The 13,080-nt window shown below is 44.1% G+C and overlaps 1 protein-coding gene across 1 annotated transcript in view; it reads left to right on the forward strand.

Annotated features, from left to right (window-relative positions):
• The first annotated feature begins 1,153 nt into the window (after positions 1-1,153).
• LOC145398888 (protein turtle homolog A-like) overlaps positions 1,154-13,080 on the forward strand; it is a 114,219-nt gene continuing 102,292 nt past the window's right edge. Inside the window, exons 1-2 of the mRNA XM_080271626.1 lie at positions 1,154-1,196; positions 10,741-10,902. Coding sequence (XP_080127752.1) covers positions 1,154-1,196; positions 10,741-10,902 — 205 coding nt within the window. The remainder of the gene's footprint in view (positions 1,197-10,740; positions 10,903-13,080) is intronic.

Genomic DNA, 13,080 nt, shown 5'->3' on the forward strand with positions numbered 1-13,080 from the left:
TTCGTGGAAGTTAATATTCCCAGGTATGTATTTCAGGCAATATAATATTCTACTGTATGTTTTTCACGAAAGTCAATATTCCAGTGTATGTTTTTCAGGCAATGTAAAATTCTACCGTGTGTATTTCATGAAAGACACTATTCCCTTGTGTGTTTTTCACGCCATTCATGTAGATTTAACAAAGTAGTAAATTAAAAAAAATAATAATAGGTCATGCGTAGTGTAAAAATTAATCACGAGGCAAATGTGTTTATGGAGTCGGAGAGAGAGAGAGAGAGAGAGAGAGAGAGAGAGAAAGAGAGGATCAAGGTAGAATATGTGAACGGCAACGAGAGATGGTAATATCGAGGTGAAATATCTGAAACGACAATATATTATGCGAGTGAGAGAAGGAAGGGAAGGGAGAGAGGGAAGGGAAGAGAGAGGGAAGGGAAGGGAGAGAAGGAAGGGAAGAGAGAGGGAAGGGAAGCGAAGGGAAGGAAGAGGAAAGCTGCTGATCCATAGGTAGGTACTGTAGTGGGTGCCTGGAGGGAGGGAAGGAGGGGAGGGAAGGCAAGGCAAGGCAAGGCAAGGCAAGAGGAAGGGAAGGGAAGGGAAGGGAAGGGAAGGGAAGGAAAGGGAAGGGGAGGGGAGGGGAGGGGAGGGGAGGGGAAGGGAAGGGAAGGGAAGGGGAGGGAGGAGGAAAAAGGCTGAGTTACTGGTTGATAGGAGGTGCCTGGAGGGAGGATGGGAGGGAGGGAAGAGGAGGGAGACAGGGAGGGAGGAGGAAAACTTGAGGACTAGGTACGTAGGAGGAGTCGGGGGAGAGAAACTATCAAAGTTGAGATGCTGGAGGGGAGAGAAGGGGAGAAAAGGGAGGGAGAATGTGGGAGAGAGGAGAGACGATAAGGAGAGGGGAGGGGAGAGGAGAAGGGAAATGGAAGAGATGAGAGGGGAGAGAAAGGAGGGGAGAAAGTGGGAAGGAACAACCGGGAAAGGAAGAGGGAGGAAAGGGAGAGGGGAGGTGAGAGGAACGGAAAAGAGCCAGGATGAGGAGAGGAGAGAGAAAGGGAGAGGATAGGGAAGGGTAGAGAGAGAAATGGGAGAGAAAATTGGAGAGAGGAGGAAAGGGAGAGGAGAGGGCTCAGTTATACCATTAGATTTACACTAGACTATGGCGCTAATCACGGAGAAGTGCAATGGCAAGACTGCAGAACGTAAGTATTGTGTTTTGCTGCCACTGAGCTACGTGAAATAAGCTGCAAGAGGACGAAAATATTGACCAGGTTAAAGTAAGAGAAATATAGTCTCCCATTTAACCTCTTCCTGGCTGTGCTACTACTGTTACTACTACTACTACTACTACTAGCATGTCCTCTCTTCCACCTTTGTCAGCCTCCACAGTCTCCCCGCCCTTGCATCTCACAAATCCACTTTTCTCCCAATTTTTTGCCCCCCGCCTCCAGCTCCAAGGCTCCCTAATCTCCCTCCCTCCCTCACCTCCCTCACCAGGTACTCTCTCTCTCTCTCTCTCTCTCTCTCTCTCTCTCTCTCTCTCTCTCTCTCTCTTCAAAAGCAATTCCCAACGATATCCTCTCTCACCTCCAAATCCCCACCTTCACCCCTGGTATAAAGTGAGAGAGAGAGAGAGAGAGAGAGAGAGAGAGAGTTCATAAGTGTTTAACGTTGGTTGCAGCTGCTAACGCGAGAGTAAGCTGCATAAACTGTGTGTTCTGCTCACTACACACACACACACACACACACACACACACACACACACACACACGACTCTCAAACCAAATCACAATTACGTTTCTCCACATATGCAGATGCGCATACCACGGCACACGCACACACACACACACACACACACACACACACACACACACACACACACAGCCTATCTCCCTTAGCTCAGTGCCAGAATAAGACAACTGGACTTCTTCGTGACTATTACCACATTCTAGCAATCTCTAGTTATAGCTAAGCATCTGAGAAGGAAAGAAAGCAATTTTACGCCAAGTTAGAGTGAGGAGAGCATAGAATCAAGAATGTACTGTACGTAGAATGAGTTTAATAAAATAGTATGACATGCAGTAGTTAGGATGAAGCAGATAAAGGCTAGTATGAAGGTGTAAGTATGAAGGTGTAAGTATGAAGGTGTAAATATGAAGGTGTAAGTATGAAGGTGTAAGTATGAAGGTGTAAATATGAAGGTGTAAATATGAAGGTGTAAATATGAAGGTGTTAATATGAAGGTGTAAATATGAAGGTGTAAGTATGAAGGTGTAAGTATGAAGGTGTAAATATGAAGGTGTAAGTATGAAGGTGAAAATATGAAGGTGTTAATATGAAGGTGTAAGTATGAAGGTGTAAATATGAAGGTGTAAATATGAAGGTGTAAATATGAAGGTGTAAATATGAAGGTGTAAATATGAAGGTGTAAATATGAAGGTGAAAATATGAAGGTGTTAATATGAAGGTGTAAGTATGAAGGTGAAAATATGTAGGTGAAATTATGAAGGTGTTAATATGAAGGTGTAAATATGAAGGCGTAAGTATGAAAGTGTAAGTATGAAGGTGTAAATATGGTGTAAATATGAAGGTGTACAGTAAACATGAAGGTGTAAATATGAAGGTGAAAATATGAAGGTGTTAATATGAAGGTGTAAATATGAAGATGAAATATGAAGGTGAAAATATGAAGGTGTTAATATGAAGGTGTAAATATAATGTAAATATGAAGGTGAAAATATGAAGGTGTTAATATGAAGGTGTAAATATGGTGTAAATATGAAGGTGTAAGTATGAAGGTGTAAATATGAAGGTGTAGATATGAAGGTGTAAATATGAAGGTGTAGTTATGAAGGAGTAAATATGATGGCGTAAATATGAAGGTGTAAATATGAAGGTGTGAATATGAAGGTGTAAATATGAATGAACAGAGGATGGTTAGGCAGTGCTTTGAATAGCAGGCATGGTGCTGCCTACGTTATGGAGGTGCCGCAGTCATACAGGCAGGCAGGCAGGCTCGGCGGCACGAAGGTTAGGAGGGAGGGAGGGAGGAAGGCAGGGAGGGAGGGAAGAAATGAGGTATGAGAAGTGGCAGAGATGGGAGGAAGGGAGGGAGGGAGGGTGAAATTGTGAAGGAAGGAGAAAGATTGTGAGTGAGAGAGGAGGGAAGGGAGAAAGACTGTGCGGGAGGGAGGAAGACAGACTGTGATGGAGGGATGGAGGGAGGAGGGCAGAGAGACAGTCACTGGAAGGAAAGGATGTAGGGAGGAGCCAAGAAAAGATGGAAAGGAAGTGTCGTGAACAAATGTGCAGGAAGAAGGAGGTAGGGAAGCAGCGAAGGAAGGAGTTACGGAGGAAGATGGCAGGGAGGAAAGGAAGGAGGGAGACAAGGAAGGAAGTACAGGGTCTGGGACGGAGAGAGTGAAGGAGGGACGCTTGGAAAAGGAGAAAAAGGGAGGGGGTGGAGAAAGGGTAGGCAGGGGGAACCTTGAGAGGCAGGGGGAAAGTGAGACTGATAAGGAGAAAGAGAACGAGCGGGGGGGGGTGAAGGAATGAAGGGAGACACTGAAGTAGGGAGTAAGGGAGGTAGAGAAGAAGGGAGGGAAGGAGGGAGGTCAATAAGAAGCTAGAGACCGAGAGGCTTGCTACTCTTCGATCGGCTGTCGTTAGGTATATTGCAGTCTTGATCATCCCGCCTAAGAGACTAAATAGCTTGAGGAAAATTGTTTGGGGATGACAAGAAATGGAAAAGGCGTCCTCGTTGTGAAAGGGTCGGGCTCTCATCGCCAAGGAGCAAGGATCGAAACAGCGTTCATCATTATTACCTTCAAGGAGTTTATCCGGAACCTGAGTGGGACAGAATTCACGATTTTTAGAGAGAGAGAGAAAGAGAGAGAGTGGGGAGGATGGATTTTCTGCCAAGAGGTGTGTGTGTGTGCATGTGTGTGTGTGTGTGTGTGTGTGTGTGTGTGTGTGTGTGTGTGTGTGTGTGTGTGTGTGTGTGTGTGTGTGTGTGTGTGTGTGTGTGTGTGTGTGTGTGTGTGTGTGTGTGTGTGTGTGTGTGTGTGTGTGTGTGAGTGGAGAAAGATAAAAAGAGAAGGAAGAGGAAGAGGTGGGTGGGGGCAGAGGAAGATAAAAAGACAACGAAGATGAAATGAAAAAGGAAGAAAAGGGAAAAGGAAAGACTGGAGGAGGAGGAGGAGGAGGAGGAGGAGGGAGGAAAATCAGGTGTTTGAAGAGAGGAAGGAGAGGCAGGGCAGGCGTGAATTACAACTTAAAGAGAGAGTGAGAGCGTGAGAGAGAGGAAAAAGAGGAAGAGGACGAGGAATAACAATGAGAGGAAGACTAAAGAGGAGTGAGATGGGAGGGGGTGAATCATTGTTGAGAGAGAGAGAGAGAGAGAGAGAGAGAGTGGCGAGGATGGATTTTTTGCCAAGAGGTTTTGTGTGTGTGTGTGTGTGTGAAGGTGATCCTATATGTGCGTGATAATGGTTAAAATCAGTTTTTCTTTTTTACCTCAAAGAAAAATTAAAATAAGGATGTTAACTACAGCACTGCAGTAAAAACAACGTAGGCACACATCCTTCCCCAACCTCTTCAGAAACCCGCCAAATCTCCCTACAAATCCGCCAAATCTTCCCACAACTCGCCAAGCCTCTCCCAAAAACCAGCCAACCTCCCCCCAAAACCCGCCAAACCTCCCCCCAAGACCCGCCAACCTCCCCCAAACCCGCCAGCCTCTCAAGAAACCCGCCAAACATCATCCAGACCCACGTAACAACCCTAGTAACCTACTAAACCTCCCCCTAAACCCGCCAAACCTCCCCCTAAACCCGCCAAACCTCCCCCTAAACCCGCCAAACCTCCCCCTAAACCCGCCAAACCTCCCCCAAAACACGCCAAACTTCCCCCTCCCCCCAGCACTCCACCTAATTCTGGGGCTCCCACAATTTTTCCCCTAGATACAAATTCTCCCCCAGATTGCTACACCCTGCCCACAAATTCTCCCCTGCCCACAAATTCTCCTTAGCCTCTCCCTGCCCCTCTCACTCTCTCTCCGGAGGTCAGATTCACTACCTCTCTCTCTCTCTCTCTCTCTCCTCACCCAAAGTTTCCTATCCCTCCCACTCTCTCTTTAAGGCTATGATTGCAAACATTAGTCTCCCTCCTCCTCTTTTTCCTCCCTCTCTCTCTCTCTCTCTCTCTCCCTTCATCCTCTTCCCTTTCTTCGTATTCTTCTTCTGTTCCCCTTCCTCTTCCTCATTCCCTCTTCATTTTCATTTTTCAATTTCTTTATCATTTTTTTGTCTCGCTTTCTCTTTGGAGCTCTGAGATTCGCTTCCTCTTACAAGTGGCAAATCTCTCTCTCTCTCTCTCTCTCTCTCTCTCTCTCTCTCTCGTCATCTCTTACTCATCCTTCTCCTTTTTCTTCTTCCCTCCTTCCTCCTTCCCTTTCTCTTCCTTCTCCTGTTTCTCCTTTTCCTTTTAGATTTCCCCTTTCTTTTTTCTTCCTCCTCCTTGTTCTTTTTCTTCCTTTCTTCCTCCTCCTCCTCTTCCTCCTCCTCTTGTCTACTTCGTTCTTTCTCTTCCTCCTCCTCCTTTTTTCCTCCTCCTCCTCCTCTTCTCTGCTTCGTTCTCTCTTTCCTCTTTCCCGTTCACTCTCTCCTCTGAATCTAATATTACTCCTCCCAGTCCTTCCTCCTCGCTCTTCCTCCTCTCTGTCTTTCTCTTTCTCACCCTCTCCAACTTCCTTCCTTCTCCTCTTTTTCTCGTATTCCCTCTTCTTCTTTTTCCCTTTCCTTCCTTTTCCATCTCTCTCTCTCTCTCTCTCTCTCTCTCTCTCTCTCTCTCTCTCCGTCTTCAATTTCTTCTCTATCCCATTTTCTTTAATTTTCCTCCTTTTTTTCTCTCTTCATCCTCACTACCTTTGACTTGTTCAATCTTTTCTTTCTCATCTCTCTCCTTCTTCCTTCTCGTCTTCCTCCTTTTTATCCTTGTCTCTCTCTCTCTCTCTCTCTCTCTCTCTCTCTCTATTTAGGATGAGACAAGGTTAGTTATAGTGTTGCTGATAACCAGGGCAGAACACTGATCCAGACTACTGACAGACCTCACCCTTAACACCTATCTCATACCCACTTATACCTCCGTTTTATTCTTTCTGTAGAATTATATATGGAGGAAGAGTGACAGCCATTATCAACCCATACCCACGCTGGCAAAGTATTAATGGGGAGGGAGCGTCATATCACGGAACAGAAAATGAAGACAGTCAGAGGGGAGACAAAAATGGAGTGGCTTTCTGTGTTTACTGACTCATGAATTTATATTTGGATGATAAAGCACAGCAACGCGGCCGAGAAGTATGCGTCAGAATTGTGCGTCGGAAATGAGTCAGAAATATGCTTCGGAAATATAAGTAGGACACTTAAGGAAATATGCGTCGGAAATATGCGTCAGAAATATACATCAGCAATATGCGTCAGAAATATGCGTCGGAAATAGGTAGGAAATATGCATCAGAAATATGCGTCAGAAATATGCGTCGGAAATAAGTAGGAAATACGCTTCAGAAATATGCGTCGGAAATATATGTAGGGAATATAAGACGGAAATATGCGTCAGAATATGCGTCAGAAAATGCGTCGGAAATATGCGTCGGAAATATGAGTCAGAAATATGCTTCAGAATTATGCGTCGGAAATATGCGTCAGACATGTTTCGAAATTATGCGTTGGAAATATACGTCGGAAATGAGTCGGTAATACGTGTTTGTTAAGGGATAATTCCAAGCTTTGTATAGCAGAGAAAGTTAATCCAATTGCTTTTATGGATGCAGGACGTTATCAAAATGATCCGATTAGTGGCAATAGTTACGAAAATGCCAACCCGATAGAGCCAGGGTTCAATTCGTAGGGCGGGCAGTACTCACCTCTCGACCCAGGTGTCCAATCACCCTTTTTGGCCACGTGGGGAAAACAGGTACCGCTGCGGACAGTGACATCGATCCACATCAACACGATAAATACGGGACAGTGAACGATAACTTCTAATACCCAGTGAGGCGATATTAGGGACCCAGGGAATTTTTCAGACTAATATGTAATCGTTTCATAACTGTTCGTGTAAAAAAAAATGGGGCGATAATCCTGCCCGAAACTATACCCAAGAAAAAACTAGAAGTAAATGGGGTAATTAGGTTGATGCAGTGACCTTGTGACCTAGGATAGTGAGCGAGTAACCCACCACAGGCTCAAAGGACTAAGTTACTGATTTGAGCACCGTGGTTAAGCGCCTCATGATCTCTGCCCCCATTTTAACCTTTTCATTAAGCACAGGACAGTTTTGCCTAGACAATGAAAGCGCTAGTGGCGAAAGGTTAAAAAAAAAATTGATTGAAAGAAGTAAAGTAAATAAAAGTGTCCTTTCAGCGTCCATAAAATGCCTAATTGTGTTGGTGGTGTCTGCGAGGAGGAAAAAAAAAAAAAAGCTGGCGGCAAAACAGAATACTAATTAGGGAGTGGAACTTTGTCTGATCTATTAGTCGACGGAAGGACCAAAAAAAAAAAAAAAGGAAAAATGCACGCACGCACGCGCACACACACACACACACACACACACACACACACACACACACACACACACACACACACACACACACACACACACACACACACACACATTACAAAAGACACACTGACAGACAGCCGACAGATACAAGAAAGACAGACAGGCCGACAGATAGACTCAGAAGGGAGAGAGACTTACAGACAGACCGGCCGACAGAGAGACAGACAAACAGACAGACAGAGAGATAGACAAGAGAGACAGAGCGACAGACAGACAGACAAGCACAAAACAGTACCTTCCTTATTCATGCCTTCTCAGTGTTTTATAATTCCTTTCATGTTATGGTTTAGCCTCATTCCATATACATAAGCCTTTGTAATTCTGATACAAGGGGGATGGGGTCATGCACCAGGCTCTTGCTTCGTGGATACAAACATGTGATTCTTTGCTTAGAGTGATTGTAAATGCATGTTAAAGTTGCACGTTTGCGTTTGAGAAGCGTGTGTGTGTGTGGGGTGTGTGTGTGTGTGTGTGTGTGTGTGTGTGTGTGTGTGTGTGTGTGTGTGTGTGTGTGTGTGTGTGTGTTAGACCAGACGTAATGCAGCAGATGTGGTCATGTCCCCCCCTTCCCTCTCTCTCTCTCTCTCTCTCTCTCTCACACACACACACACACACACACACACGTTCTCTCTCTCTCTCTCTCTCTCTCTCTCTCTCTCTCTCTCTCTCTCTCTCTCTCTCTCTCTCACCCCGCCAATCAGTCAGTCAATATCGACAAAGCTTCCTCGCCTTCCCTGGCAACTCTCACGCGGAAAGTTGAAGAAATTGAAGGGGGAGAAGAGGGAGAGGGACGAGGGAGGGGAAGGGGAGAGAAGGGAGGAGGGAGGGAAGGAGAAGGGAGAGGGAGAAGGAATGAAGGAAGGGATGGAGGTAGAGGGGGTAGGTTACTTTGCCAAACACCTCTTTTGTGTTGACTCATTCCTTTGCTCTTTCACGCCATGCCATGCCAAGCCTCTCTTCATCTTGTTGCAAAACCTTAATAGACAAACAGGTAGGCAGATAGATAGATAGACAGAGAGAAAAATAGATAGGTAGGTAGTAGGTAGGTACACAGACAGACAGACAGACCCAGACAGATAAAAGACAGACAAATGCAGAGACTGATAGACAAACAGACAGACAGAAGAATAAATACCTAGGCAGGGTCAGTGAAATAAGAGAAAATAATCATTAAAAAAATAAAGGTCACAGCTAAGGTGGTGAAAGCTGGCGAAGAAAGCAGTGTTTGGGGTGGGGTGTACGCTGGTGGAGATGATGACTGGAGTCTGCTTGTTAACCCTGAATGGAAAATGTGTGTGTGTGTGTGTGTGTGTGTGTGTGTGTGTGTGTGTGTGTGTGTGTGTGTGTGTGTGTGTGTGTGTGTGTGTGTGTGTGAGTGTGTGTGTGTGTGTGTGTGTGTGTGTGTGAGAGAGAGAGAGAGAGAGAGAGAGAGAGAGAGAGAGAGAGAGAGAGAGAGAGTGCCATTAAGAAACCAGCGAAAAAAATAAAAAATAACAGGAAAACAGGAAGAAAATTACAAAAACAAAACTGGCAAGAAAAATAAAAGCAAAAACAAGAGAGACAAGAAAAATGGGGGCCAATGAGAAGAGAGCCTGAGATGGTATTGGTGTGCAGTGAAGGGATGAAAAGACAGATAGACGCTTGAGCAATCCGGGGCGTGGAGAAGGTGGCAGTGGAGCGAAGGGAAGGAAAGAGAGAGAGACATAAAGACAGGAAAACAGAGAGAAACAAGACAGGAGAAACTAAAGAAAAGAGTTGGAGAAAGTAAGAGAAGGAAGAGAAATTGATAAAAGTGCCAAAAAGAATAAAAATAAAATAAAAAGAAAATAAAAGAAAGTAACACGTCTGCTGGAAGAGGAAGGGGAAACGAAGAACTATCTGTCTATCTATCTATCCATCTACCCACCTGCCTACTTACCTACCTACCTACCAACCAACCAACCTATCTATCTATCTATCTATCTATCTATCGAGAGAGAGAGAGAGAGAGATGGTGGTTTCTGCAAACTTACTTTTATAACGCCTTAAGTGAAGGACAAAAGGAGGAGGAGGAGGAAGCGGAAGGGGAAGGAGAGGAGGAGGAGGAAGGAAAGAAGATGGGAGAAGGAAGAGCAATCAGTGTGCAGAAGAGATTAGATGATGGAGGAGGAGGAGGAGGAGGAAGAGGAGGAGGAGGAGATAGTGGAGAAGACAAAGGATAAGGAGGAAATGGAGAAGACTGATGATGATGATGATGATGATGATGATGATGATGATGATGAGGAGGAGGAGGAGGAGGAGCATGAGATGGAGGAACATGAGGAGGAGGAGGATGGAGGAGGAGAAGTGGAAGAAGGACGAGTATGAATGGAATGAGCAAAAGGAGAAGATGGATGAGAGGAATGAGAGACACGAATGGAGGAATTTAGATGAAAGAGGAGGAGGAGGAGGAGGAGGAGGAGGAGGAGGAGGAGGAGGAGGATTAAAAAATGAGAAAAACAACATAGCAACACAGTGATAATTAAATTAATAAATGTGCATTAACAAATTAATGTTCATAGTTTCAAATTATTCCTAGCGTATGCAAATTATTCCTAGCGTATGCAAATTATTACTAGCCCATGCAAATCATTTCTAGCTTATGCAAATTATTCCAAGCCTATGCAAATTTATTCCAACCTACTAATGGCCGACATTTTCGTCCCTTATCCACATTTTTTTCCGATTTATTCAATATACTTCTAATGTCAGCGAACTAAGCGGCTTTTCTCGCTACACTCCCCAAACTTGTTTCGCTAAAGTGGGGACTCGTGTAGGTCAGGATAACTCTATAATCAGTCTGCCTTCACCTGAGGGAACTGGGCAAATCCAATACCTCAAATATTACGTTGAGGTAGTGGGAATTTTGATGAGTCTGTGTTATAGGTAGGTATGAGTTTTTTATACGGTACCTCTCTCTCTCTCTCTCTCTCTCTCTCTCTCTCTGTCTCTCTCTCTCTCTCTCACTTGGCCTACAACTGCCATCTCCATCTAATTAACATACCTCTCTCTCTCTCTCTCTCTCTCTCTCTCTCTCACCTGGCCTAAAATTGCCATCTCTCAAATTAACAAATATGCTTTTTGGTCCTAATCCTCCCCTAGAACAAGACCCACAACCGTCAAAATTCCATCCAGGTCCCCAATTCAACTGCTGGGTGAAGGGCGACAAGGCGGAAACATTTGCAGATTTCATGATCGTAAAATGGATGAAGCGATTGGAAAAGTTTTGGAATCTTGGGACTGCTGAGAATCCTCATGTCCTCGGTGAGAGAGAGAGAGAGAGAGAGAGAGAGAGAGAGAGTTACATGGAGTTACATAGATACACAGACCACACAGACCTTACGGTCCCTACGAGGTGGTCCGGCCTTAATCCTAATATAGTGCATAGGCGCAGGAGAAAAGGATAGCACAGCAGAAGAGAGAGAGACAACGGGGAGGGGGTAACTTTCTGCGGGTGTTTCTTCATCCCATCTTTCCTCCCCCCCTTCTCTCTCTCTCTCTCTCTCTCTCTCTCTCTCTCTCTCTCTCTCTCTCTCTCTCTCTCTCTCTCTCTCATCCAGTTTTCATAATCTCTCCCTTCATGCATTGTGCACGTTTTGGTGAGTAAGCTTATCTCTTGCATTATTCAAAAACTCCAAGTTCCACTCGACTAAATCGCTGTGTCCAAGTATTTCTCTCTCTCTCTCTCTCTCTCTCTCTCTCTCTCTCTCTCTCTTTCTGTTCCTCACAATGTCGCTTCCACTGTCACATCACTTCAAAATATCGATGGACCTTTCGAAGTGACGGGAAAAATAGTGTACTAAGCATGGCAGCTAATAAATGGCCTAGACAGACAGACAGATAGATAGACAGACAGATACATAAATAGGCGGATAAATAAGGAAATAATATATGAAATGTCTTATATATAAAAACACAGAACAAATGAATTTCTCTCTGGTTTAAAAAGTGACCACAAAAAAATCAGGTTGACTTTATTTCCCCCGAGTTCAATAAAGACAAACTAACAAAAACTTAATAAAATAAAGACTAATAATTTGGTGGATTTCTCTTCCTAACTGTGCAAAAAAATAAATAAATAAATAAATAAAGGTCGGCTAAAGACTAGGCTGTATAAGACAAGATAAATTGGGAACTATAAATATTTTCAAGTCACTATATTCAATTTTTGATTAATAAAATAATTTGCCATTCGCCTGGACAAATTACTAGAGATGATGTGACCATGGTTCGTATTCTCATCGCTCAAGAAGGCTTCCTAACACCATTTTCTAAGCGACTTATTTTGCTTTTTGCATCTTACTGTCCTTCGTGTTGCCTAGATCATTCTGTTATTGCCATACTCTGCAAAGATAACGTGCAAAAGGATATTAACTAGCCATATCCAAAAATAAATCGCTAAAGAAGAGGTGTTTCGGAGCTCCCAAAACCAACTAGAATGAGGGCCCACAGCAGGGTTCATGGGAGCTGTGACTCGCTCAAAAAAAATAAATAAATAAAAAAAATAAAAGCATGTTGTTAGATGCAATAAAACAATGGAGAGAACTAGTAACCACTCCTCCTTCCCTCCTTCCTTCCTTTTCTCTTTCCTCCTCCTTTCTTCCTTTCCTTTCCTCCTCTCCCATCCCTGCCATTCCACTTCCTCGTTTCCCTCTCTTCTCCTCTCTAACCAGTACTTTCTCTCAACCCTTTTATCCTCTCGTTAATTCTCTCTCTCTCTCTCTCTCTCTCTCTCTCTCTCTCTCTGCGGTAAATATTGATTCTCTTATCACAATGCATCTGATTAAAGTTTTATTATTACTTTAAATCTCTCTCTCTCTCTCTCTCTCTCTCTCTCTCCGGTAAATATTGATCCTCTTATCACAATGCATCTGATTAAAGTTTTATTATTACTTTAAATCTCTCTCTCTCTCTCTCTCTCTCTCTCTCTCTCTCTCTCTTAAACCTTTTTACTCTCACTAATTTTCTCTCCCTACCTCTCCATTCTCCTGAACACCGATTTCACACACACACACTATATATATATTTCCTGCTTTCACTTTCCCTAACCCTCCTATCTTAAGTGCAACCCTTTTGTGTAAATTTCACTACACAGATATATACAGATGCATACCGTATATATTTACACTGTATGTATGTATGTATGTATGTATGTATAAACTAGACATACTAATTTGCATGCGCACATACTCACACAAGGGCGTTTGCCGCTGCATGGCCTACGTTACTCTATAAAATCATTAGAGGGGGGATAAAATGAACCCAACCCCACATCCACACCACTACACCCACCACACCACCATACCCACACAACATACCCTGTTATCCACATCCACCCACACCCCGGTCCATACCACATCCCACACCCACACCAGCACTACCTCATTCGCCCATCCACACAACATACCCACTTATCCACATCAACCCTCTTACCATCCCAGA

Source organism: Coenobita brevimanus, chromosome 5 (assembly GCF_032717465.1).
Source record: "Coenobita brevimanus isolate Jiangsu-jjx chromosome 5, ASM3271746v2, whole genome shotgun sequence".
NCBI classification, from domain to species: Eukaryota; Metazoa; Arthropoda; class Malacostraca; order Decapoda; family Coenobitidae; genus Coenobita; species Coenobita brevimanus.